This window comes from Brachyhypopomus gauderio, chromosome 7, assembly GCF_052324685.1.
Source record: "Brachyhypopomus gauderio isolate BG-103 chromosome 7, BGAUD_0.2, whole genome shotgun sequence".
NCBI lineage: Eukaryota > Metazoa > Chordata > Actinopteri > Gymnotiformes > Hypopomidae > Brachyhypopomus > Brachyhypopomus gauderio.
Genome location: NC_135217.1, coordinates 11,150,665 through 11,177,724, shown reverse-complemented (window position 1 = coordinate 11,177,724; position 27,060 = coordinate 11,150,665). Strand labels below are relative to the sequence as shown.

The window sequence follows — 27,060 nt, the reverse complement described above, 5'->3', positions numbered from 1 at the left end:
ACTTATCACTTTTGTGGACAGTTTCAATTTTTGATATATCTGACTGCAAAGATTAACTTTGTGAAACACGTCATAGATGGATCTCGAATCATGGGTCTTAACCCTTGAGTCATGGGTGTTAAGCCCTCCAATTGATGTGTAATGGAAAAGGTCCAACACTAATAGTTCACAAAACATGTGGCACCAGTAAATGCATATCAGACAGTTAGGACCAACAAATGTTCCATCATATAAGACAGTGGCTGCATAAGACAGTCCTTTATCATTGCTGTTGTATTTTATTCTTGTCATTGAATCTTTGAATTGGTGACTTTTCATAATACTGTATTATTTCATAATACTTTGAACAATTGGAACCACTGAGTAGTGTGCTTTAAATTCATTATAGAAAAGGCACTGTTGCTTACATTTTATGTTTTCTAGTCTCTTTTATATATTAGATAGGCTACTCCTTAGATTAGAAGAGTCATCTCTGGAAATCTCCATCTGGTTTTACTGAGGACTACAAAATGGCAGGAGAAGAATGTAATGGTGAAATAACAGAATATAACAGAATAACAGAATATTTATTATCAGCTTTGGCATGTGAAGCTGCCTGAGGACATAAAGATTTAAAAATTTTTATTTTATTAGAAACAGTTATTCATATATTACAAAAGGCCTTACGTGTGAATAATAACAAGATTGTAGCCCATGTGTTACCATGAACTATTTCTGATAGCAATCTTCCACATTTTCATCAATGGTCAGTTTTTGACCAAACGATTGAAGACAACTGATTACCAGGGTAGAAAATGGCTGAAAATGTGTGGCAAAAACTAGAGTAGAGAGAAAAGCATAAAAAGCAACATAAGAGTTTTTTATATTCACCTTCCTTTCACATTATTCCTCAACTTCCTGTCTGAAACATTATTGTTTCTCTAGAAGCTGTCACTGTTATCGCATGGGCCGCATCCAGGTTGAGCGCGAGTTCTGCAATAATGAGCAAAACTCTACGCACACACGTGCGTGAACTGTTTATGTTTTGGACCTCCTCATAACATAAAACGCCTCTAATGAGACTTTCAGGTTATAGCGTATAGTTTACGGTTATGTCGCTATTACAACATATTTAGAACAAAAATGGCTTTGATTATTGTCATTGTATGACAACAATTTTAAAATGACTGATTAATTTTATTTCTATGAAAATGAAAATGAGTCAACTCGAATAAAGATGATTAGAAAGCGCTACATGACGAGGTCCGAGGGCGCCCCCCCGTGGGCGGCGCGGGGATCACCCAGTGTTTATCTATTGAAGTCATAGTGAAGTCATTAGGGGAGGTGGGCGGAGCCGGAGTAAAACTGGGATCTTAGTTCCCCACGATCAATTGCTGTGACTCGTTTGGAGCGCCCTGTCTCGCCATTTTCGTGTTTTGTTCGCTGCTACGGAGTTGTTTTGAAAGGAGGGCTGCTTAAACGTATCTTTGGACGTGTCATTGAAGCCCTTGAGACGACAAAAATGGGAAACTGTCACACAGTTGGACCAAACGAGGCCTTGGTTGTCTCAGGTATCAAAGGAGACATTTCTCCACGGCTAAATATGGGGCTATTTATACTAACGCTGTTAATAGCGGTCGACGGCTATGGTAACTGAACTTAAAATGTTATAAACGGACCGAATTGTCGTCTAACCATCAGTTTTACATTCGGACCGTTGAATTCACCATTTCTGTTTAATTCACCTTTTTGCGTAATAGTTTTTACTTGAGGTCCACACAGCGAGGCCCCTAGCTAGCTGGCTAGTGCTAGCTGAGGGACCTGCTGGTTAACGTTAGTTGTGAAGTGTGTTGATAAATCTCCGTATTGCTCACTGGGCGGTGGTGGTGGTGGTGTACATGGCGTACAGTGAAGGTGTAGTGAAGGTGTAGCTGCACCACATACGTCCAAACAGTGTGGGGAGCCCCCAGATATCTGCGAGAGGACCGTGAATGGTTGTAGTGAGCTAACCTCGCTGTGTTTGGTAGTGTAGGCGGCACCTCACTGGGTTTGGTGTCCTTGCCAAATGATGTAGATGATAATAACGATGTTTTATGTTTCGTCTGTTTCTTATAATGTTGCTTGGGCGACACGTTATTATTTAGATCGCTTACTAACGTGGTTTATTCATGTGGCGTTATTATGTTACTATGTTAATGGGCCGTCTGTGTGCTATTAGTACAATATGACTCGGATCAATAATGTTTGATCGTCAAGAATGTTTTGTGTTTTAGTGATAAAGGAAATTGTTGGTTCACTAATCTATACTGATTTCCTAATAGGAAGCGAATATTTTGGGGAAAATGTTTTTGAAAAGCTATAGTACTAAAGCATGTGTTTAAAACTTCAATTCAAGCCAATGTTTATAACCTGACATTCCAAGATGCTCTTAAACATGAACGTTTGGTTATTATGAGTTAACCATGGGTATACATTTGTCAAACTGGTTAAAATGAGTGAGTTTTGAATTTCTTTTTTAAAGAAGGTTCCCAGTATTGACTAACCATCGTCTTTCAAAATCATCCATATCATTTAGTCACAAGACATGGCCTACTTTAATGACCTAAGTCGTTTCAACTAGTTCATGCAAAATAATGTTTAGGATTATGTAAATCATTTAGACAATCTTCATTAGGCATGAATGTCTACAAGTTTTCTACATTATTTACCAGACATGAGGTTTTGGAGTTTTCAGCACTTGCTTACAATGTCACACAGTGTAACTGTCTTGGAACCACATCAAATTGGAAATGCATCTTTCTTACAACCATAAGAAAGTGACAAACATGCGAGCTGCCATTCAGTAGTGCAAAAATAGGAAAAACAAAAAGAAATTGTTGGTGAAAATATAAATATATTGGGTTTGATAAATCAACCATTGAAACGGTATTTAATTGCGATAGTGGTTCTAGAGTAAGTGTTTGTTTAATAAGTCTTGGCTGAGCCAATCTGGTCAATATAAAATCAATAGACTTGGTATTGGGTGTGTGTGTGTGTTTGGCCGTAGATGTGTGTTTTGGCCTGTGGCTGCTGATACACATTTATAATTAGTACCTAAATGATTCAAATGTTTTAGTGGCACATCACTACACTACATGCAAGTGAAAAACTTACGCATATGGTCTACCCAACAGTGATGCTCACAGTACATAATATATGTATGATATACAAGGAATATACACAGATGTGCACTGCATTAGATACCGTGCTATGCACTGTACTGAACAGTGGAACAGGTGTCTTCCACTTAGCTGGGCTCAGATTAGCATTGTTCACTTTTATTCAAGTGAAGCTGCTGCTTACCTACTTTGATCATTTAATACATTGCCATTCTTTTATTGTTGCCATTCAACCTGAAGAGCTGTTTTGTTTTGCCGGTTGTACTGTAGTTTACAGCTGATAATGGTGAACACAATGCCCTTGTGATATGAGCTACTGGTCTGGCTTCTCCCCTCACCCCGGCCTGAAACAGGAAACTGGGATGTGCTGCTACATTGTATTGATGAGGGCCCTGCATGGTTGTCGTGCACATGGACTTCAATTGGAAGTGCACCCCCCCCCCCCCCCCCCCACACACATACACACACACACACACACACTCCTTCCCCTGCTGTGTAAGCCAGCAGGGCCGAGTCCCGTCCTGAAGCACTGTGCAGAATTGCCATTCTGGCTGCAGCTGTTGCTGACAGCTGAGCTGTGTGTCCCACTCGGAGGTCCCCTAGCACACACTAAGTGCAGTACCACATCTCTTATCCTATATCCTGTGGCCTTGAAGTGGCATGTGTTTGTTTTGGAACCCATTATCGTTCTTGCTAAGATGCAGTGAGGTGGAAATTTTAACACCTCCCCCCTTCCTTTTGTGAAAGAAAGATGAGTGGCCACCAACAGGTAGTATTACACATGCCTCCAAAGATGAGTTACCATAAATATCTACCATATTAAAGAAGCATTAAATCATAGCTAGCTAGGGCATGTTTGGCTCAGCTATGTAACGGCTTATTCGGAAGTTATTTATTTCACATTTCACCCCTTCTATGTGTTGGGTGATTTCTACGTACCTCAGACAGTCGTAACATCAATTACGTAAATAATTACTTGAACCTAGTTCAAATAATACTGTTCCACACACCCACCAAACTCATTCAGTGGCAAAATACTAATTGGACATATCGAATGCAGAGGCCATGGCTGGTGGACAGAAATGCTCCTTGTAATTACTTTCAGAAAAAGGATTCTATAAAGCAAAAGTGTTTAGTTGCTGTCTTGGGTCTTCTTCCTGGACATGTTCATGCCTATGGAACAATTGGTATTTGGGAAGTTGTTGTGGAAATATCATTCAGAGACGTGTTTGCGTATGAGTATGAACTTGAGGTTCTGGTATGGATTGCTTTGGCTTTGTTGTTGGGCTGTATTTGTTATATTCTTGTAGCTATAATGGGTACAATCAGTAGTGATGCACCTCATGATGTTGGTCACTGAACAAACTAATTAGCAACAAAAACAATCAAATCACTTTTTATTGTCACGTCACATTAGCACAGGTGTCCATCATATGTGCAAACACGCATTACAGAATAAAAGAAATACAAAATATAAATATGTACAATGTGACGTATGTACATGCTAGCACCATATATTAAACAAGTGACTGAGTTGAAGTCCTACTGTGTGCTGTTCAGCAGGTCTGATGGCCTTGGGATAAAAGCTGTCTTGGATGGGTGGAGTCCTTTAAGATTTTGGTGGTCCTCCTCAGGTAGCGGCTGGTGTACAGTTGGTTTGGCAGTTGAACCCCGGTGATGTGCTGGGATATCCGATCCACCCTCTGTAGAGTTTTACGCTCCAGGGTGCTGCTGCAGTTCCCGTACTAGGCAGTGATGCATCCTGTCAAAATGCTTCCCACAGTGCATGTATAAAATGTTCTGAGGATGCAGGGGTTCGTGCCAAACTTCTTTAGCCCTCTGAAGAAGAAGAGATGCTGTTGTGCTTTCTTCACCACCCTTGTCGTGTGTTCTGACCATGAGGGTTCCTCTGTGATGTGAACACCCAGGAACTTGAAGCTGCTGACTCTCTCCTGTGGTGCCGTCTGTGATGATATGGGGCGTGCACTACTGCTTCCTAAACTCCACTATTGGCTCCTTGGTCTTGCCAGTGTTGAGGGAGAGGTTTTACTGGCACCAGTTTGACAGGATGGTGACCTCCTCTCTGTAGGCTGTCTCGCAGTTGTTGTAGGCCATGTCATCTGCAAATTTAATGACTGCGTTTGCGCTGTGTGTGGCTGTACAGTCGTGTGTGCACAAGCTGTAAAGGAGAAGCCTCAGAACGCAACCTTGAGGAGCTCCAGTGTTGAGGGTCAGTGAGGATGAGGAGATGCTGACCACCTGGCGTCGGCCTGTCAGGAAGTGAAGGATCCGGCTGCACAGGTCACTGTTCAGGCCCAGGTCTCGCCACCGAGTGTCCATCCACAGAGGAACACAGTGGTGTTGAAAGCTGAGCTGTAATCAACACACAGCATTCTCACCTACGTGTGGAGAGGGCAGTGTGTAGTGGACCTGGTCTTCCTGTAAGGCAAACTGCAGTGGGTCCAGCCAATAGCAAGTTAATAACCTGTATTTAAACCAGTTGAATAAACTGCAGTTTTTCCTGCCTCCAACAACACAAAACTACATACCACGAGCGGGTTTCACATCCAACAGGCATCAGATGTGCTTTGTGGTGCACTTCCCCATAAGTAGATTGCAGGGCTTGATTGAGGTGCCCTATAGTGGAACAGGATGTGTAAGTGATCCTTTACATCCAAGCTCTGCTCTAGTAGCCTAAAATACCATATGACACTTTATCGCTGTGACTGGTGTAATCAAAACATTCATATGGGTTGTGTTTGTTCATATTGGAGTGTGGGCCAGGAATACTCCCACACTCCCCCTTCCTGCTAAAGTTGACAAAATCTGCTAACTCGCGAACCCAGGACTTTATTTGAAGGGTAAGCTAGTGTTGGATCCTATGACCGTAGACTCGCATGCTTGCCTGTGTCTGTGATCTCATGACAGTGAGCCCTGGAACGCTAAGCCTGTCACACAACAATGTCTGTGTGAGGAACTCCGATAAGAACCGTGTGTGTGGGAGGGGGGAGGGGCTAGTCAGGAAGGCTGAGTGTGGTGGGAATGTTTGTACACTACAGACATTTCTGAGTAGGCATGTAGGAACAAGTTGTCCTGTAGCTCATGTTTTTGTATATTTAAACAAAAGTACATAAAACGTCCTTAATTACTAGACAGATATTGAGGTTGGTTCATTGTTTCAACAGAAGGGATCAGCCTGAATCAAGAATTCATCTAGTTAAATACTACTAGCAGACTTCCTTGTAAATTCGTCTAAGTAGAACATCACATTTTTACGCTGGTTAAGGACAGATTTTGTTCCCCTATGCCAAGTTTGAATAAGCAAGAAGAATGCTTATAGATTTGTTTTTCTTGCATCATACAAAACACAAAAAGCATTGAAGAAAGTTATCTGGCATTATGAGAGAATCAATAGGCCCAGGTGTGCTGGATCAGCCAGTTGACCAGTTCTTCTCTCCCTCGTCCCCCAGATCCATCTGACAATTAATCCCTCCCTACACCCACCCCACCCCCAATTCAGCCATAATGAAAGTTTCGAACTGGTCTAGGTCAGCATGAAAGGGGAAACGTCCACTATCATTGTAGGAGGAACAATGAACTCCAGCTTCCTGGTCAGACAGACGGGGCCTTAAAAAAAGTTGTATATAGGCTGTAGGTGACACGGGACTTTAGATGCTTTTGAAAATTCGTCCTTTTTACTAGTCACAGGATTAAAAGCCATCCACAAATATACAAGAGCCATCCACAGATTTACAGGAAGCTTGGGTATTGTATGCTATTAGTGTGGAGATCAGATTTGATCTTGGCCGTATAGATGGAACTGAGGTTCAGACTGAGCTTCACAAACCACAGACTCAGCCCCATAAATCTCATATAGAAAAGGCATTTCTATAGCATGGTTAGTAGCGTTAAGTACGTGAACTAAAATATAATACTTGCTGTAATGATCTGACACTGCTAGTTACTGTTCATCAAAATTAACCGCAGTAGTAGCACTCTAACTGCATGTGACATTTTGGTTAATATTGTGCAGTCCATAGTATGTTGCAACATGTTCTCTTGACCAAGACCAAAAGTCTGAAGACATTTGCGTTGCAGATTGGCTTGATGAGAAAATTACATTCATACACATTTGAAGTGCTGTGGTTTCACCAACCTTGTAGTTGTGGAGAGATTTGGTGTCAGGAGACCTACTTTAACATGCAGCTGCAGTCACAAGGCCAGAAGTGGGTTTGGGTGAAGGGGAGGGAGACTGGGTGAAGGCCAACTGAGCTGTGGTTTTCACACTTGTTTTCAGCATGCTTGAAGCTCTTCAAAGTGCCAGAGCTTTACCACTGTGTGGGCATGTGATAGGAGATGGAAACGATGACTTATGTAGGCAAAGAAAAGTAGAAATGCAAGATATTTTAAAAATGATTAAACTGACATGCTGGATCAATTAACAGGAAACAAGTCCAGTTTGACCCACTTTTAATTTTGTCCCTGTCTTCTTTCCCTAGGTGGCTGCTGTGGGTCTGACCAGAAGACCTATACAGTAGGTGGGTGGGCGTGGGCATGGTGGCTCCTCACAGACATACAGAAGTAAGCTCCTTTCTTTCATAGTTCATCAATCTTTGCAATGAGCCAGCTTCAAATGTTGGAATAACAATAAACTGCCCCCTCATTACTGAAGCAGTAGGTAAGGCAGGAGAAGGCCCTTCTGTGCTGGTGTTGAGTGAACAGTGTTTAGAGCACAGAGTTAGATCAGAGTAGGAGCCAGGCCAGAGACCCACAGAGTGTGTATCCTGCATGTATACAGACAGTTCATCAGCACATCAGCTCACTGCTCTTCCTACACGCACACACTGTAGTCCATGGAAAAACAAACACGGTTAATATTGTTGCAAAGCCTAATGGAGCACAGCTGCACTTTACTCAGACCAACAGACCAGGACCCGCTATAGCCTTAAGCTAGTCCTAGACCAGAGAGATCTTTACATTTAGTCCTGGACCAGGGATAACTTTACATTTAGTCCTGGACCAGGGATAACTTTACATTTAGTCCTGGACCAGGGATAACTTTACATTTAGTCCTGGACCAGAGAGGTCTGGGAAAACTACCTTTGGCCAGTGCTTGGATTATCACTAAAATAAAATGTATTGTACATTTTTACATAAAAACATCTTTCCCTAAAGTTAACAATGTCTCGATTTACTAAAACGCAAACCTGCTGTTCGGGGTTTTTTTTTTTTTACGTTTCCCTGAATTGCTGTTCGGTGTCTTCCTGTTAACTGTTAATGCTCTTTGCTAACCTGCCTTGTTCTGTGTTGAACTCACCCTCGTCTTCTGTCTGAAATGCTTTGGTTGGGATCTTGGGCTGAGTGCTCTGTGAGCAGATCTTAGTGTTGTGGCTGTGCTGATCTTGAGGGGAGTGTGCTGACACAACGCTGCTTGTGCTGAGGGGAGGGGAGTTTGGAGCCCAGAGCCATTATGTGTATGTATGGAAGTCTGTGTTACAAGCAGGAGTTTCCACACGCAGTCCAGCCGACTGCAGTAATGAGTTAATATGGATGGGCAATATCATGTGTTATCACATTTGCTGTAAACTATGTTGCAATAAGCTTTTTGTAGCATATACCGTCGTACAGTTAATGACAACAACATGTTCCATTAACAACTCAACTTAATAATATAATTGCTGTAATAATAATATTGTGATAGCCATCATATCTTCGAGTAGAATGATATTGTATTTGTTGTTGTATGGCCACAGCTTTGTGTCCCGGCACTCTGTCGCGGGAGGCGGGGCTGTTGGGGGCGGGGCCGCAGGTCCTTTCCTCCCTCCATTGTCTGCTGTACAGCCCAACAGCCTGCTTAGTGCTTTCAGTGCTGTGCTAATGTAATTAGATGGGCCTGGACAAGAGGGCTGTGCGTGTGTCTGCAGTGCATCAGGCCCTGTAGGCCACGCCCTGCACTCTTCAGCTTCTGATGACGTATAGTAGCTTCGTGTCGGGTTCTACCTTGGGGAAATAGCTAATAGTTAATAGCGTTTAGCAAACAGGTTCAAGGTTTTGGTTCAAGGTTTTTGGAAGGAGTATTAAATTAGGCATTTTGTTGGTTGCAAGTGAGCGAGAAAGTGTAAATGATTCCAGCACTGTGGAAGAGAATTTGAGACCACGCAGGTCTCAGTTTTTAGTACTGCACTATAAGAAGACATGTTGAGCAGTTTTGGATTTTCCATTGGCCAAAGTGATGAACTTTGAGGGTTCGTTTTTAGACATTTTTATAGCACATTTCTAACCCGAGCCTACCTTAGACCAAACCACATCGCTAAAGGTCTCTGCTATATGGACTAGCGTGCTGTAGCTGTTTTACTACACACAGCAGACATTCAAAAGCTTATATTAAAAACACATGGTCAGGCCTGTGATGTGTTACTGCCTTTTTTCTTCTTTTGTTTAACCATATGTGCTCACATTTGTTGAATGCTGTGATCTGGGACATATGAGACATACCAAAATTAATGCTGTGCACTGTATTGTTTGACAGTCATTATCGCATTATAATGTATTGACATTGCAGAAGGCGGTGGTGTGGATATGAGCCCTCTAACAAATCACCGTGTTTATTATTGCGTGCCATGTGTATCCTGACCAAACTCGCACATTCCACAGAAGTATTTAGGAAACTGGTTCCAGGCCAAGTTTCATTTTTCTCCAGTGACTTACAACATATTGCAATTTACTCCCAGTATGTAGGTAAATTATCATTCTACTCTAAATGCACATTTTATAGTGCTGGAGTGATAATTAGCTTCCCAGGAGCATAGTATGTTTTTAATTAAAAATTACAATATTAATCACAGAAACATACAGTATATATTAATTAAATATTTATTTTTATTTATATATATATATATATATATATATATTCGGCTGTAGTTATGATTCTCAAATATATTATAAAATATCCTTGTTTGCATATTGTGCCTTCTGTGATGTCAGTATTGCAAAGGACTATTTTGTGATAACAGTTAGCAAGTGATACTTTGTGCAGCCCTCGTTGGGAAGCATCTGGTGTAAGCTGACAGTTTCAGCTTCTTAATTGTTGAACAGACCTCTTCTCAAATAGCCATGGGTCTGACAGATTTTCTACATGATTGTTTGTTTTTATCGACTCACGTGGGAGTGAGGACCCCTCGCACGATTGTTCACAAGTGAGGCTGTTCAAGCAGTCTGACCTGAGAAATGATGAGTCATACGTCTTTATTTGGATGACCAAATGTGGAGATATGTACGTCCTCCGTTGCTGTAGTTCATATAGATGTGGAGTAGTGAAGATACTTCTAGACAGCTCATTCATGTGAACTGTGAAGTGGCAAAGGTGATTTGTGTTGAGTGAAACAGCTGGTTATTGTTACATGGCTAGAAGTGTTAACAAAAATTTGATTAGATGGGAGGTGTTTCATGACGGATCTGTGAGCGAAATTGCAAGCTAACCTCAGCATTTCTGTCTTCTGACTACCCAACTCTTCGCTGCCAATCCCTGAAGTGGTTCTTTAAATGCTGTGATGATGCTGTCCTGCCTGTCCTGCTAACCCCGCCCTTCCTTCCCCTTCCGCCCCGCCCGCCCTCGGCCCGCCCGCCTCCCTGCGTAGGCTTTCTCTGGAGGTAATGACCATCCTCTGTCGCTGTGAGAATATCGAAACCTCGGAGGGCGTCCCCCTGGATGTCACCGGGGTGGCTCAGGTAACGCAACCCGGTCCAAGCAAAGGTGGGGGAGGGGAGACACAACCAAACCACCCCAGACAAACGGGTCCACCTGGCTCAGGGCTAACGCAGCAGGGCAGCAGCAGCTTCAGGAAGCCACAACAGCGGGGGGCATTGGGAGGGCCGTCTGCTCACTGGCTCTGTGTGCGCGTGCGCTTCTCCGTGGCCCGTGTTGCACACGCGCGGTGCCGCTCTCGTGTGGCGTGAAGGGGAGAGAGAGTGGGCCGACCCTAACACTGCCGGCTTGGGCTGCTCCGTCACGCAGCACAGCTAACCACTGCGGCTCCAAGTGCATCGACTCCAAGGCCTTCAGGACGCGCCACTGCTGGATCAGTACACACACCCACTAGCACAATTACGGGGACTCTAATGACATCCCAACAAAGGTGTAACCTGGGATGAGGACTACATTTAGATGGGAGGAGTTGAGTGTGTCTTCAGATCTGTTCCAGCTTAGTCGATGCACTTGGACCATCTTTGGAGAGTGAATGATTGGTACTCTGTTGTCTACACCGCCAGATCTGTGTGTTGTTGTGCTCCGATTATCCACTTTCCTTTCCTTCGGTCTCCCCTCCATTCCTTCCTTCAGATCATAGTGCAATATGTTTTTTTTTTTTTTGTTTTGTTTTGTTTTTGTTCTGCGTCTCCCACAGGATAACCCTAGAGATTATGACCCTGCAGCCCAAGTGTGAGGATGTTGAGACAGCGGAGGGGGTGGCTCTTACAGTCACAGGGGTGGCACAGGTAACCTCAGCACACTTCACTGCCAGACGCCTTCGGCTCACCATGTGATGCTTTCCACACAGCCCCGCCCCTCACTTTTAACGGTCTTTCCACACAGCCCCGCCCCTCACTTTTAACGGTCTTTCCACACAGCCCCGCCCCTCACTTATAACGGTCTTTCCACACAGCCCCGCCCCTCACTTATAACGGTCTTTCCACACAGCCCCGCCCCTCACTTATAACGGTCTTTCCACACAGCCCCGCCCCTCACTTATAACGGTCTTTCCACACAGCCCCGCCCCTCACTTATAACGGTCTTTCCACACAGCCCCGCCCCTCACTTGTAACGGTCTTTCCACACAGCCCCGCCCCTCACTTGTAACGGCCTTTCCACACAGCCCCGCCCCTCACTTGTAACGGCCTTTCCACACAGCCCCGCCCCTCACTTGTAACGGCCTTTCCACACAGCCCCGCCCCTCACTTGTAACGGCCTTTCCACACAGCCCCGCCCCTCGCTTGTAACGGCCTTTCCACACAGCCCCGCCCCTCACTTATAACGGTCTTTCCACACAGCCCCGCCCCTCACTTATAATGGCCTTTTCTCCTCATTCACAGCCTGCTTTACCCTTTCTTGGTTCCCCAGGGAACAGTCACACAATTGCCAAACATGCCTTATTTATCATTTGGGTAAAGGTCACTCACTCTCATTTTCTGATTGGTCAGTCAGTTGCACGCTCTTACTATTCTGGGTTTTGATTGGGGAATGACGAAATGAGTTCATTTACACTTGGTGTTATGTTGTGCTAAATTGAGCCAAGCCAGTAAGGACTAAAAACAATTAATAATGAATGATTTTATTAAAAGTAATTGTATTTAAAAATGTACTTAGCAAATATTTAGTGTTGCCTAATAATGTAACTTCTTTAGATAGTTAGATCCCTAAAACTCAATAAGGGCTGAAGTAAAAAGATTGATTCACAATGTTCGGTCACTGATGATCTTTCCAATGCAGTTTACTTTCTTGTGAGTCTTTGTAAATTTGTAACCACAGGTCGTTTTTGTTGTTATCACAGTAGATAAACAAGGCTAACAGAAGCCACAGTCTTTAAAACACTTTCAGGGGCAGTGAAGGGCAATTATAGGTACATAATTGATTTTGATTTGTTAGGGTCCAACCACATAGTGTTTGGACCCAAATCATTACTTCCTTTTTGTTTTTGTGGATGCCTTTGTTGCATTTTATTGTGTGTTTAGACTTTTACATTTATAAGGCACACTGTTCTGTGTCCATGTGGATGAACTCTGTCAGGCAAGACTGGACCAAATTCTGCACCAGTTAATTTCTCTTTGATCTGATGAACATTCATTCCAGTGGGCTCCTGCACTAACAAGCTAACAGTGACTGGAAGACACTGGGTGCAGTTCTGCTCCTTAAAGTGGGCCAGCAGGCATTCATTACATTAAATCCAGTGTTATCACACACAGTTCTGATGTAGAGCTCCTTCCCGTCCAGCAGGCCCTACGTCTGCCATCATTCTGGTTCTGACAATGAAGCCATTGTGAATCAGGAAGACCCTTCTGGACCACAACCAAGCATCCACCTCAAACTGCCATATCTTATTAGACTGGGGGCTAAACAAGCAGTTTCTATGGTGACCAGGGACCTTTGTGTCTCTGAGTTTATGGGCTGTAATGGCTGCTTTAGGCATTTCTCCAGAGCAGAGGGACTCGTGCCATAGCCCTCTGATGCTGCTTGAATGGCTGTAATTTTCTGTAACGGATGGCCAGCAGTGGTAGCGGTAGCAGCTCGTATGGACACAAATGAATACTACCAGACGAGATTTTTGGTGCTCGGTCCAGTTTCAAGACGGCGAGACCCACAACGTGTATCGACAGAAAGCGAACCGAAGCTGCAGCCAAGACAGACTGGGTTATTATTTATTCCTTTGGCCTTGTTTATTTACGAATCTCTTCCACTGTCCTCCTCGTTTTGCCCTGTCCTTTCGTGTGAGCATGCTGTGAGAACGATCGTGTTTATTCGTAATGGGACATGATGTCATGTGTTCACAGTTGCATGCAGCTGCCATTCGAGTGTCTGCCTGGGCACTGCTCCCCCTGGTGGCAGTGTTTGAGAGTGCACTGTCTTACTGGCTAGGCTTTCTTAGGCAGACATGACCGAATGGATGATCATAGCTGAAACGAAAATGACTCCCCCTTGATTGTATTAAAAGCAGTGTATACCCTTATATGTATAGTATTAAACAGTGCAGTGAAATAGTATACAGCAAGACTACAATTTCAGTTGTGATGACCTTGAGTGGCCTTTTCTGAAAATAAAATATGAACTATTCAAACATTTTTATCCTATATTGAGCCACAGTCATTTAGACCTGTTTACATTAGTATGTGGAAGTACACAGATTTAATAAAAGAGATTGTACATGAGTCTGGCATCCACACCAGGGAGTCATTTGGGGATTCAGCTTGTGTTGTTGGTTTTGCATGGCGTCCCACACTCCCCATCCCATCTACATGGCCCAACCAAACACACCTTACAGGTCATGAACCCTTACTTGCCCTGGTACACGAGTGTACGACCACAGACGACCACGACTCCCTGGCGAAAGAAGGGTTCATGTACTGATCTGTGAGTGTGGCAGCTTCCTGTATAACTGCACATCCCAAGTTCAGAAAGGAAGCTTCTGTCTGAAGCCCAAATTTGCCCACGTGCTGCCCATAATTCTCCCTATCTGATCTAAAGGGCGTGCTCACTCTCTTTCCGCTTCATAACCGCAGATGGCAAGATCGACCATGTACTCTGGACGAAGAATCTGATTCACCTTTTAGTTATTCCATTTGCATGGACGTGTCACCACTAGATAGGCAACCTTGGGCCTTTTGATTTACACATTTGTTTACATTCCAAGGAGTTTACCAATAATGTTAATAAGAAGGTTTTGGATTGGGGTTTGGGCTCTGCTTAGCCCTCGGGGTGAAGTTCATTCACACTGCATGTCTGGGATGGATTCCTAATGTGTCTGGGCCACTTAGCTGCTTATTAACAAAACTAAATGAAAACAAAACAGGGAAGTCTGTACATATTCCTGCTCTATTCAATATGAGTGTACAGAATGGGAGGTGAAGGGAGGGGAGGTGAGGGGAGGTGAGGTGAGGTGTGGGGTGGTGAGGGGAGGTGAAGGGAGGGGTGGGGAGAGGAGGGGAGGGGTGGGGAGGGTAGGTGAGGGGAGGGGAGGGGAGGGGAGAGGAGGGGAGGCGTGATGAGGGGTGGTGAAGGGAGGAGTGGGGAGGTGAAGGGAGGGGTGGTGAGGGGAGGGGAGGGGTGGTGAGGGGTGGTGAGGGGAGGTGAGGGGAGGGGTGGTGAAGGGAGGAGTGGGGAGGTGAGGGGAGGGGAGGTGAGGGGAGGTGAGGGGAGGGGTGGTGAGGGGAGGTGAGGGGAGGTGAAGGGAGGGGTGGTGAGGGGAGGGGAGGTGAAGGGAGGGGTGGTGAGGGGAGGTGAGGGGAGGGGAGGTGAAGGGAGGGGTGGTGAGGGGAGGTGAGGGGAGGGGTGGTGAGGGGTGGTGAGGGGAGGTGAGGGGAGGGGTGGTGAAGGGAGGAGTGGGGAGGTGAGGGGAGGGGAGGTGAGGGGAGCTGGTGTCCTACCCCTAATTCCCACCACAGATGTTGTTCTAGCTCCCACACTGCAATTGCTGAACAAAAACAAAAAGCCGAGCACTGGTGAGACCAGGACTGCAGGTTCATTCCTCATTCCAGTTCACTCAGGGAGGGGGAATTAAAGGGGGAAACTTAATGGACTCTTTTATATACATGTCATTGCTTATGGCTTTTTAGAATGACCTTTAGCAAAATAGATCAGTTCTGTGTGTAAGTGTAGGTGGGTATGTGGAGAATGAGATTCTAGCTGTGTGAATAAAATGTGCCCACCTTTGTGTGCATGAACGCGTGTGTGTGTGTCTGTGTGTGTGTCCCCATGTGTCTGTCTGTCTGTGTCTGTCTGTGTGTGTATGTGTGTGTGCATGCGCTGCTCTCAGGTCAAGGTAATGACGGACCCTGAGCTGCTGTCCCTTGCCTGTGAGCAGTTCCTTGGCAAGTCAGTGCAGGAAATTAAAGGGGTCATTCTGCAGACTCTGGAAGGTCATCTCCGCTCCATCCTGGGTGAGTCAGCCCCGCCCCCCTGGGCACGAGCAGCCGGCCTCCTCTTTCCACGCACCCCGATAAATGAGCGCGTGCGTGAGGAGGGTTGTGGCTCATTGCCATCATTTAGTTGGGTGACCTAGCTGAGCCAGGGCCCTGTGCTTGTAGGCACACTGACGGTGGAGCAGATTTACCAGGACAGAGACCAGTTTGCCAGTCTGGTGAGGGAGGTGGCCGCCCCAGACGTGGGCCGCATGGGCATCGAGATCCTCAGCTTCACTATTAAGGTGAGCAGTGCAAAACTGGAGCTGGATTTTATTTATTTATGTTTCTGTGGTGTTTCATTTTCCCCCCTCCTGTCACGTTTGTGGAGTGAGGACCATTTCAAGTAAATGTGGTGTTTTTGTTTGTGGGTGGGTGTGTTCTCCTCCAATAGGACGTCTATGATAAGGTGGACTACCTGAGCTCGTTGGGAAAGACCCAGACAGCGGCTGTGCAGAGAGATGCAGACATCGGAGTGGCAGAGGCTGAGCGAGATGCAGGAATCAGGGTGTGTGTGAGCACCTGTGGTGCGCTGTGTGACTCTGTCATTGAAAGAATGTTGGATGACCACTGCTTCATCAGATCAGATGTTGAGCACTCAGTCATACTGTGTGTGTGTGTGTGCGTGTGCATGTCTATGCTTGCAATGTTGTGCATTTACATAATACACTTCATAGCCATCATTTACCTTTACACATGTCACAGTGTGTTTGTTTAAATGGAGTATGTCCACCCTCTGACTCACTCCGTCTCTCTGCAGGAGGCAGAATGCAAGAAGGAAATGATGGATGTTAAATTCCTGGCAGACACCAAGATGGCTGACTCAAAGAGGGAACTGGAGATGCAGAAAGCCGCTTTCAACCAGGAAGTTAATACAAAAGTATGGATTGCCCTCAGAATTAGTAGTGTGTGATTTAATCAGGTTGAAAACAGGCTGTGGGATTGATTGAAGATGAGCTTTATTTCAAGGGATTTTGTTTGTAATGGCAAGATGAGTCTCCATCACTGTTGTCAAGGGAGAGTTGGAATGTGTAATATGCAGCCATTCTCTCTCTCTCTCTCTCTCTCTCTCTCTCTTTCTCTCTCTCTCTTTCTCTCTCTCTCTCTCTCTCTCTCTCTCTCTCTCTCTCTCTCTCTCTCTCTCTCTCTCTCTCTGTCAGAAAGCTGAGGCCCAGCTGGCATATGAGCTGCAGGCAGCCAAGGAGCAACAGAAGATCCGTCTGGAGGAGATCGAGATCGAGGTGGTCCAAAGAAAGAAGCAGATCACCATCGAGGAGAAGGAGATCGACCGCACAGACAAGGAGCTGATCTCCACGGTGAAGCGGCCCGCCGAGGCAGAGGCCTACAAGATGCAGCAGCTGGCGGAAGGCCAGAAGTACGTAGTGAAGAAACAAAGTAAAGCGCAGGGGGTGGGGGTGGATTAGGTCGTGACAGAATGGACAGTGAACCACAGGGTAGAGAAGCTTCCGGGGACATGGCCTTAAATCTGCGCCGCTGGTCCTCCGCAGGGTGAAGAAGGTGCTGACCGCGCAGGCTGAAGCGGAGAAGATCCGGCGCGTGGGTGAGGCGGAGGCGGCCTCCATCGAGGCGGTGGGCAAGGCAGAGGCGGAGAAGATGAGGCTGAAGGCCGAGGCCTACCAGCAGTACGGAGAAGCGGCAAAGACCGCGTTGGTCCTGGAGGCCCTGCCCAAGGTGGGGGGAGGGGTCTGGATGGGAGGGGTCTGGATAGGTGGTGTTGGGGTGTCCTATGTATCAAGATACTACCAGTGTGTTTTTGCAGTAATTAAATGTGCACTTGTAATGTAATCTTTTTTTCTGTTCTTATACTTCTTTATATAATATTTATTATAATATTATACATTAATTATACATTATACTGAGACATGAATAGATGTAACTTACCTTGCCAGTGACCCTTTTGATCCAACTCTGCACAGATTGCTGGGAAGGTTTCGGCGCCCTTGGCCAGGACCAGTGAGATTGTCATTCTTAGTGGCGATGGCAGCCGTGTGACTGGGGAAGTGAATCGCCTCTTGGCTGAGCTGCCAGTCACTGTTAACGCCCTCACAGGAGTGGACCTCTCAAAGGTGAAGCACACCAGTGCATCAGGAACATCACTGTGCTCAACGCATTAAGAGATTACATACAGAATCTGTACATAGAAAAGCAGTGATTTTTTTTTCTTACCCACCATGAACATTTACATCGTTCTCAGAAAGAGTCATTAGAAAAGGTTTAGAATAGTATGTATTTTGTAGTTTATACAGAGAGGTTGGCTAGGATAAAGCTACAGTGGCCAGACCCAGATCACAGGCTTTGTGTTGAGTTATAAACAAGTTTGGATTGAGTTGTATTTCAACCATTTTCCACTTTACAGATGCCTTTGCTGCAGAAAATGGCTGGTGCTCAGGCATGAACACCTCGTCCCTGGACTCTCTGGCCTTCTCTACACATCAGTTCAACGCACTCTTGAATGCCTTCGTAAAGAAATACTTGAAAACCAAAATCTCCTTCTCTACTGAAAAGAGAGGTTTTATTTTACCAGACCTCTGGTGCCTTATAACTATAGGACCAGACTACCTGCATGTGCCCATATTCTTTTGATTTTAGACTTTACTTTGTCTGGTTTATCCTTTCTTATATACCTATGGAATTTCTTGATCTTTTTCCACCCATTTTACATTCTTTCTTGTTCGGAACCAGTTCACACACTTTAGGTTTGCAGCATGGCTGTCTAGCGATATGAGAATGAGTTCAGACAGTTGCCCAGATGGCTTCGGTTTTACTGCTCATCTGGGTCGCCACTTTTACTTTTAGCCATCCAGTGTCTGGTTGGGGGTTATTCCTCACCGCCCCAGGCTGGAAATGCTGGCTTGCGAAAAAGGTAAATAAATGTGATGCTAATGACGTTTACATTCGGAAGTAAACGTGGTTCAGATGAGCCGTGACACTGTCGCATCAGTTCTGCAGATGTTTATATTACGGTCATGTGAGATTCAATGAAACAGGCTTATTTTGCAATGGAACAGGGGTTATTTTGCTCTTGGCAAACTTGTTTGATTTTGTGTGACCTTTGTGTAAGTTATTGCATTCAACAGTGCAATCTACTTAGACTACTAACAATATGCAAGGTGAGTTCAAAATGGATTACAGATATATGCATGGAAGATTTATAAAGGTAACACAGTAACATATATATGTATATGGTCTTGCCCATCAAGTATATGATATACTTGTATAGGATTAGACTCCAATTTGTCATGGTTTTTTTCTGTTTTTGTAAATAAATGTACACATTTGAGGGGTTTTGTATGTACGTACCTTTGCGTGTTTATCTGTTACTGGATGTCCTAAGCTTCCACTCTTCTGTAGAACGTACAACACCTCTGGCATCCTAAACATTAGGACTAAACCGTGACGTCTAGTTTGCAGGTGTCTTTTCTTTCTTCAGTGACTATTTGCTCTGCTGCTGTACGGCATTTGTATGCAACTTCCAACATTTTAGCTTTTTTCTAGCTGCTGTTGAGTGCTGGCAAAGGTCATAGTTATATTATTACATTTTTAAAGAACATATTGATGTTGCTAGATGCATGTACTAGCCACTAAGGATAAAAAATATTTGTCTGACAGCCAAAGGACTTCAAACTACATTTCAGCAGGTGTAGGCAGTCTTACTGTCTCAAACAATCTCAATGTTCTTGGAGGGATGGAAGGGTATTGCAAGAACTGAATGCAGGCAGAGAGTGATATTGGGATGGTTCTGATCCTTCCATATGTTAACCTCCAGAGGTCCAGCCATAGTGTATAATCCTGCCAGACCTCTTCCTGGTGCCAGTGTTGAGTTCAGGGTTTGGCATATCAGGTCAAAGGTTATGTTTTGGGGAAAGGTTAGGGCAAAGTTTAATGAAGTATGTGTCATCTATTAAGTATCCATAGTTTAGAAGAATTCCCTAGAAGTGAACTAGTTTTAATCTGTGCTGGATATTAATAATTAGCATATATCTTAGCCTATATGTTTGAGATAAGAAACATTTTATTGTTCTAGCTATTCATGTTTGGTCTTTATGTTGTGCACCAATTGTACAACAATCAGAATGTGAAATACATATGAAGATGATTCCAGGGAGTTATTATAGTGTCTTGTACTTAAAGATATAATCAATACTAAAAATATCAGTGTAGGGACAGGGGTCCTTCATCAGCTCTGTAAGAAGCAGCACACTGATAAAGGACCTCTGATAATAGGACAAATAGGACCAGAACTACACTGAAATGTTTTCTGTGTGAGCTTTTTAATTTTGGAAGGGATGTTTGTTCAGGGTTGTGACGGTTCCTCACCAGCCGTGCGGTGCTCAGTCTGCTCTCCATGCCAAAAGCACCTGACTCCCTTAAACATCGTGTTGGGAGCGGCAGTTGGTGGCAACATTAGGACTGGCATGAGAGTTTTAAGGTTTTACATTCTTCAGTTTGTCAGGACAAAGCTTTTAAAAAACATTTAGTGGAAAAAATACGACCAATCCCAGTTTTTTCCCTATTTGGAATGTTTTGACATTTTAGATGCTTTTCCATAATCATTTATAAATCAGAGTACGTTTTGACACACTATGCTAAGTGCTTGGATCTTTGCTAACAATGAATTGACAATGAGTACAAATATGATGAAACAGAGTATGACTATCATATGTCCTTTTGTCACTTGTTTCTAGATGCTGCATAAATACCGACAGAAACTGTGCAACTTTTTGTGGAGTCGACGTGTTTAAACCTTAATAACCCATATAAACCCGTGATGTGACAGAATTCTCTATTACCCTGTGTTTCTTTAGATACTTGTCCAGTTGTCTAGGAAAATTGTTTTCTAGGCTGCAAAGCTCATGCAGAGGATGCAGCAGGTCATCAAACGTGAAATGCCTTGTTACTGTATACCTACACGCTGCGTACATTCATATGTATATTGTTAACATGTATGTATGACAACTAGTATAGAAACTGTCTGATTACTCAATAAAATTTGTCTGTTGGAAACATGTTTGCCTTTGATTGCTGGGGATGGTGCATATAAGTTGGGGTGTGACTGATCTTAAAAATGAAGTGACATTGAAAATGAAAATTTTTAATAGCAATACCAAATTGACTGCAGTTCTGCTATATTTAAACTTTGTGAGAAAAACAAAATTGATGCATACAATTGATCCATTAAAACTCCTCATCTACCAAGACTAAGTGGGAATGTAATAGTGCAGGAGCATTTGAATTAGATGGCTTATAGTAAGACTAATGTATTGGACATCTGTTGATCAAATTGCCTCTCTGTGAAGACACACTTCTACTTGTATCAGTAATGTAAAATCCTTAAAAGCAGAAACAGTATCTGGACAACAGACATACTAGAGGGCACTGAAAATGGCAAACATAGTATAAGGTGATTTTGGCCAGACCTTTACGGTATTCTTCCTGTGAGTCTTTAAAAGTTCTATCTAACCATAAACCTTTTCACATCGCTCTCCACTGCCGCGAATCATGGCACCTGAGCTGAGGTCAGCGGTACTCTCTCTCCCCTGCACCTCCCGTAAATCCTGGCCAATCGAATGGGCCGTTGCATTGTTCAGTGCAAAACCCTCCACCACAGTCCTGAGCAGCTGGCAAGCACGGGGGCCTCACTTCCCTCTGCGAGCCCGAGGCCGCCTGCTCGTTTTGGCCTTGCAACGTCCTGCCTGGGCTGCTGGAGGTTGACACCTGAGCATGGATCCTGTTCAGGATGTCGGCCAAAGGTCGCGGGCCGGTGTGGACCAGAGCGGGGCTTTCCTCCAGGCTCCTGAGAGCGCTTTCGGACAGCTGCATGCGCCTCAGTTTGGGGGGCAGAGGGAGGGACTGCTCCAGGTCAGAACGAGGTTCTGGCTGGGGCAAGAGGAGTTTGGTCTGGAGGGGGCAGATGTGGTGATGGGCGGTTGGGTTCTGGATGCCATCCTGGGCAGGAAGTCTGGGGTAACTCTGCTCCCCATTGGGGGATGGGGCTCGGGTGGTGCGGCTTACTGGCAGACTGGCACAAACATACTGGAGCCTGGACGGTCTGGCTTCATCTGGCCTGGACAGAAGAGGGAGCACAAACAATTCCGCAGCTCTATTAGTTTCACAAAAGGAAGCGTATATAATTTGCCATACAGTATCACTGTCACCTCACCTGACGAAGGGCCCAGAATTGGGGCTGGGTGTATTTGGGGGCTGATGGGGCCCCAGGCTCTGGCTCCAGGTCTCCAGCCCCACACCCCCACAGCTCATGAAGGCACATATGAATGGGTTAGAGATGGCTGAGGAAGGCTCCTTCATATCTGGCAGGCACAAGGCCCTGGAGGAGTCCACTGAGCTGGAAACGGTTTCATCTGCCTCCTCCTCTGGGTCCAACGGCCCTGCTGCTGAGAAGCAATCAATTTATACTCCTGTTAGGAAATTCGAGGAAATGACATTGGTCTGTCCATACCTCGGTAGTCTTAATCCTCACATGGATCAAACCCAATTAAGTCTAAGCCCTGTACTAATAACAGCTTCCAGTGGTCACCCACCATTGATGGCTCTCAAATATTGTAGTTATGCTGTGTATAACATACATATCTAATATGGTTTTAATGGAGCTGAGCTCTGGAATTGATATATATGGCTTACAGATATAGTTACAATACAAATGTGGTGTCTGTTAGGAGGGAGAGGTGCACATTTTACTCTGTATCAGTCCTGCTGAATACTATTACTATACTATATCTACAACAGTGCAGTAAAACAGAATATGTAGTCAGAAATGCAAAGCATAAATGTAATGTCAAGGTACAATGCATAAAGACCAAGAGGCAGCATCTCCCTCTCTCTTCCTCTCTCTCTCTCTTTCTCTCTCTCTCTCTCTCTCTCTCTCTCTCTCTCTCTCTCTCACACACACACACACACACACCTTTAGGTGTTCAAATAAGTTATGAATGTTTTAACACCACTGAATGGGAATTTTCTGCAAATACAGTGAAGGTCTCAGTCATGAAATAGTTTTTAAAAATGTAGCTGGTACACAAAGTAATAATAAAGCAACTAAGAAATAAGATGATGCTCAAAGTTTTTTTTGTTGTTTTTTTGCATTAGTGTGACAGATGTGTTGTAGTATACAAACACTACCTTCATGGCTTTGGGTCCTGTTTGGTTGATGTCTTGGTTGTTGCTTGCCCTGCATAACTTTGTCTCTGAACCTAATGTGCACAAAAGATGAAACGTTGTCTGTGTATGTTTCCTTATTTTAAATTATACAATAAACCAGGTATTGTGTGTCTGTCACCTTTTCCTATTAAGGCCATTGTCACGAAAGCCTTTGGCAAAGGGGTTGTAGTTGATCTTCAGCTTGGTGATCTGGTGATGGAAAGATGGTAAAGCACCCCTCAACAAACTTTCTAATCACTTTCTCACTAATGAGCACACTCTGATTTATGTGGCCGATCAAAACAAAGGCAGGAAAGAACTTAGCTAATTGGCACTGTCTTCAAAGAAGACTTTTCATTGTAATCAATGTCATTGTGACCCCAATGGATCTGTCATTCGCTGCTAAATTAATTTCGACTTAATTACTTACTAATTATGGAGCCAAAATCTTTTAGACATATCGGGGTCGTTTCGCAAATGATTATAAAGGGTGGGGGGAGAATCTCAAAGAAGGCTGGTTTCATTTTCTCTGAGCAGCACCCAACCATTTTGTGAAAGTGATTTTGTGAATTCTCACACGAACCACCAGATGGCACTTTGAGAAACAAATCCACTCTCGTGAACTGCGGGTGGTTAGCAAGGACTACATTTGTGGCACTTCTCTCATTTGGCGATATAAAACGCCCTTTTTTGCGCAAAGAACGCTCAAATAGACATAATGTCCAATGTTTATTGACTGACTGATGTTTTCTGATATCACCTCGTGGTTCTGGTAGGCTGTAACTGCTATGAAGGCCGCTTCGGGGAGAGTAAAGCGCAGGTAGCCCCCACAGTAGGCTCCGCCGGGGTCAGGAGACTGGACAATATGCAGACGGGGCTGGTACTTATGCATCGAATGGAGGACAATATGCTGGGGCAAAATAAAAAAGAAGCTTTATAACGTCTCATATTGCGACCATATGACTTCTGAACAAAAACGTTTCTTGTTCGTAATCAGTGAAATCAATGACAGATGCAACGCGTGCACCTTTATGCAAGTGTGTGTGTTTTTTTCAAAGTACACTACATGCAGTACCAGGCTTGCATGAACACTGAGAAAACTAAATGAACACAATTGATTTGGGATTTGTAGGAAGATAACGAAGATCCTGGTGAGATCGTGCGAATGGTCTAACCAGGCCGTTGGAGTTGAGTGCGTTGTTGGTGAGTTTGAGCTTGTGGAAGGAGATGGGATACTGCATCCACCGCTCCCCAAGGGCGGGCGAGTCGGGGTGGATGAAGAAGCGGTCCGGGAGTCGAGGCTCGCCCGCGCCACTTGTCTCCCAGCGGTTCATGCTCCACTGCAGAAATGAGGGTTAGAAGGGTTTTCAATACAAAAACAGTGATAATGGATTTCTTCATTCATTTCGTTTTGTTTGTTTCAGAATTGACATTTAAAACTCAATGACGAAAAAATAAGAAATGCGCCTCAGTGCCTGTGCGCGCGCCTAACGAAGGAGGGAGGCACCTTGTACTTGTTATCATCAAACGGCACCATGTCCATCATCACCACGTACTTGACTCGCGGGTTAAGCCCCGTCACTGTGACTTTGCAGCTGGGAAACATGCGTCTGAAACGAATAAACCAGGAAAAATACCCACGCCATTAAAATAGTCAGTTAATTGAAAGATGCTTGAGCAAGAACCATTTCGACAGAGGGTCATTAAATTTTGATTAGAACAGACAGTGCAGCCAGAACAAAGTGTTTAGCAGTGACAACCTCTTCAGTGGGATTATTCCGTCCATTAGCCTATGTTCACCACCTTAGTGAATAACTGCGTCTTTACAGACATGCTTTATTAATGGATAAAATCGTAAAGAATATTAGTGTGGATATATGCTGATTTCAAGGTATCCGCAAAAGATACAGGAAGTAGGCTACCCTATAAAAGGACGCAACCCTTCATCTTGTGTGGGCTGAGGTCAAATCTTGAATTACCTGCCGGTTTTGGTAATCAGCATCTCCGTACCGATATTGTTGAATTTGTCCCATAGGTCGCGCCCATGAAGCGACACGTGAACTGAGAGGGAGGTCAGCTCTGCCTCCCCGCCGCTGCCCTTGGCGCTGTCCCAGGACTGGCTCCGGCGAATCGAGTCCTTCCATTCTATCCAATAAAGCGAATATTTCAAAAGTGTCTGCTATTTCGTTCAAACTTCGTTCGTTTTTCCATTGTATAAAATGCAATAGTCGTCTTTTGGTTTGTTTTCAGTGTCCATTCTATTGCTGAAATCCTCATGGATTCCAAAACAAACAAACAAACAAACACCCCCCCCCCCCCCCCCCCAAAAAAAAGACAGAAATCGCCAAGAGTTAAGATGTCACTGCTAACCTTGAATGTTGAATTATACATATTAAACATTACTCACCTTGTGGATAGAATCCATAACTGTTTGCCAGAGAGTTAAGTGGATAAGGATAATCCAGTGCAAGTCTTTCCTCCTGGACATACATGGCTCTGAAGCAGGAGTCACTGAATCCTACGTGCTGCAGGCAGAGAGTCAGCTGTTGGAGATGGGATGTGATGGGACGTTTCCCAGGTGGATACCCATCCTTCCCACATGAAAGAGGTGTGTGAAGATCAACCTACAGCAACAACCCCCCCCCCCCCCCCCTTTGATCTGGCTTCATCTCACACCAGTCTGGGCTCACGCTTACTGCTCTATCATGCTTGAGAGGGTGTCTGAGAAACGCTGCTTTTCTCTGTTTTTGGGGAGAATTGGGGGCGGGGGGGTCACACTTCAGAGACTTAGGGTCTCGTCAACCCCCAAATGTCCCAGAAGGTGTTAATCACCCTGGCAGTTTGGCTCCTGATAACTGCAGGAAGCTAGGTGCTGTCCATGCCACTTTATTGACCCTGAAATATCCTTGATGTACTGTTCCCAGGTCAGCCACAACTAGCCAAGTTCTTGTGTCAGTGCCTTACAAACAGTCTAGGAGCTGCAGCAAAGGACAGTTTGCACTAAAGGTCACTTTATTGACCAGGCCTAGACAGGAGGCCTTCATGACATGATGGTCAATAGTAGGAAGTGTGGTAGTGACACTTGAATGCAAGACGTTTTCCTCCATCTCAGTGTCTAGGGCTTAACCATGTCAATCACATTGATCCACTGTGTCAAACGCCTCATTGCTAGTTTATTCACCAGCAATAAAAACATTGGCCTTCTATTCAAAGGGAAGGTCAGGTGTAGGAGACAAAATGGTCACTACAAATAGACCACAACTGCTTAGATGTGATATTAACATATCAAAAAAGATGACTTTCATTTCCTATGCTCTTAATTCCTCGCATAAACATGAAACTTTCTTGCAGGAAATATCCACAGGAGATCTCCAGGCCACAAGCCAGTTTTGCAAAAAGTCTAATTAAATATAGAGTTGAACTAAATTACAATGTCACTGGTAATTTGAGTGTTCTACTAGCACACCAATTTGGGATGTGCCATAAATAACAAGATTACAGATCATTTGATCATGCTTCTTTCTCCAAACTAGAAAGCTTAATGCCAGGTTGTTGATGAGGTTTCTAGTGCTCAGGCCTAGGACAGAATTAAGAGGAGTAGAACTTTAATAGCTCCAAGGCCTCATGCTGTGTATCAGGTGAGCCAAGATGCTGCACTTTCATCAAAGGCCCTTTCTGCATGCCCATGTCCAGTGTACTTCACGTCTGGCCGGCCACAGGAATCTCCAGGGTAAGCGATCTTCACTTCTTGGAAACTTCCACCTGTTGGTGAGCAGCAGATAAAGAGCAACAGGGCTAGTGTGGCCCGGCCTGGTGCCACTCTGATAGGACTCCCTCCTGCTTATCTGGGCGTCCTGCCCCTGTGCTGGGCACACCCCCCCCCCCCCCCCCCCCACTCACCCCACCCAAACCAGGGAGACTGTATCCACAGGAGAGCACTGAGTTTACTCCCATGCAGGCCCCTGGGCCTGCAAAGAGGAAGATGATGCAATAACGTGCTGACCTGGGATCAGGCTAAGGCACGTTAAAGCATGTTATTGTGAGGGGATGAGAAATTTTATTACTGACTGTAGAACAGTGGTAA

The 27,060-nt window shown here is 44.7% G+C and overlaps 2 protein-coding genes across 8 annotated transcripts; one reads left to right on the top strand and one right to left on the bottom strand.

Moving 5' to 3' along the window:
• Positions 1 to 1,331: 1,331 nt before the first annotated feature.
• LOC143518846 (flotillin-2a) lies at positions 1,332 to 20,832 on the top strand. 2 transcript variants are annotated; one of them, XM_077011669.1, is made up of 11 exons: positions 1,332 to 1,550; positions 7,637 to 7,718; positions 11,540 to 11,630; positions 15,659 to 15,782; positions 15,930 to 16,048; positions 16,198 to 16,311; positions 16,564 to 16,683; positions 16,964 to 17,178; positions 17,312 to 17,495; positions 17,741 to 17,890; positions 18,181 to 20,832. In XM_077011669.1, the coding sequence occupies exons 1-11, from the start codon at positions 1,502 to 1,504 to the stop codon at positions 18,217 to 18,219; spliced, it is 1,287 nt and encodes a 428-aa protein (XP_076867784.1). In that variant the 5' UTR covers positions 1,332 to 1,501; the 3' UTR covers positions 18,220 to 20,832. The 2 variants fall into 2 exon arrangements, with proteins under 2 accessions (XP_076867784.1, XP_076867785.1); XM_077011670.1 differs by lacking the exon at positions 11,540 to 11,630 and adding an exon at positions 10,775 to 10,865.
• Positions 20,411 to 26,831, bottom strand: tbx16l (T-box transcription factor 16, like). 6 transcript variants are annotated; one of them, XM_077011663.1, is made up of 9 exons: positions 25,384 to 26,828; positions 24,956 to 25,121; positions 24,484 to 24,586; positions 24,152 to 24,316; positions 23,737 to 23,886; positions 23,116 to 23,186; positions 22,959 to 23,029; positions 21,985 to 22,213; positions 20,411 to 21,888 (listed from the first exon to the last, which is right to left on the bottom strand). In XM_077011663.1, the coding sequence occupies exons 1-9, from the start codon at positions 25,466 to 25,468 to the stop codon at positions 21,342 to 21,344; spliced, it is 1,587 nt and encodes a 528-aa protein (XP_076867778.1). In that variant the 5' UTR covers positions 25,469 to 26,828; the 3' UTR covers positions 20,411 to 21,341. The 6 variants fall into 6 exon arrangements, with proteins under 6 accessions (XP_076867778.1, XP_076867777.1, XP_076867781.1 ...); XM_077011662.1 differs by having other exon boundaries at positions 21,985 to 22,216; positions 25,384 to 26,827; XM_077011668.1 differs by having other exon boundaries at positions 21,756 to 21,883; positions 21,985 to 22,216; positions 25,384 to 26,831.
• Between the last annotated feature and the right edge of the window lie 229 nt (positions 26,832 to 27,060).

Bases quoted from the DNA above. Each gene is read 5' to 3' on its own strand.
- tbx16l (XM_077011662.1), bottom strand. From the start codon at position 25,468: ATGTATGTCCAGGAGGAAAGACTTGCACTGGATTATCCTTATCCACTT. The intron at 24,587-24,955 runs GTAATTCAAGAT...TATTCGTTTCAG, and splicing joins CTGATTACCAAAACCGGCAG to ACGCATGTTTCCCAGCTGCA. The intron at 23,030-23,115 runs GTGACAGACACA...TGTGCACATTAG, and splicing joins AATGGCCTTAATAGGAAAAG to GTTCAGAGACAAAGTTATGC.
- LOC143518846 (XM_077011669.1), top strand. From the start codon at position 1,502: ATGGGAAACTGTCACACAGTTGGACCAAACGAGGCCTTGGTTGTCTCA. The intron at 16,684-16,963 runs GTATGGATTGCC...TCTCTCTGTCAG, and splicing joins ACCAGGAAGTTAATACAAAA to AAAGCTGAGGCCCAGCTGGC. The intron at 17,891-18,180 runs GTGAAGCACACC...TCCACTTTACAG, and splicing joins CAGGAGTGGACCTCTCAAAG to ATGCCTTTGCTGCAGAAAAT.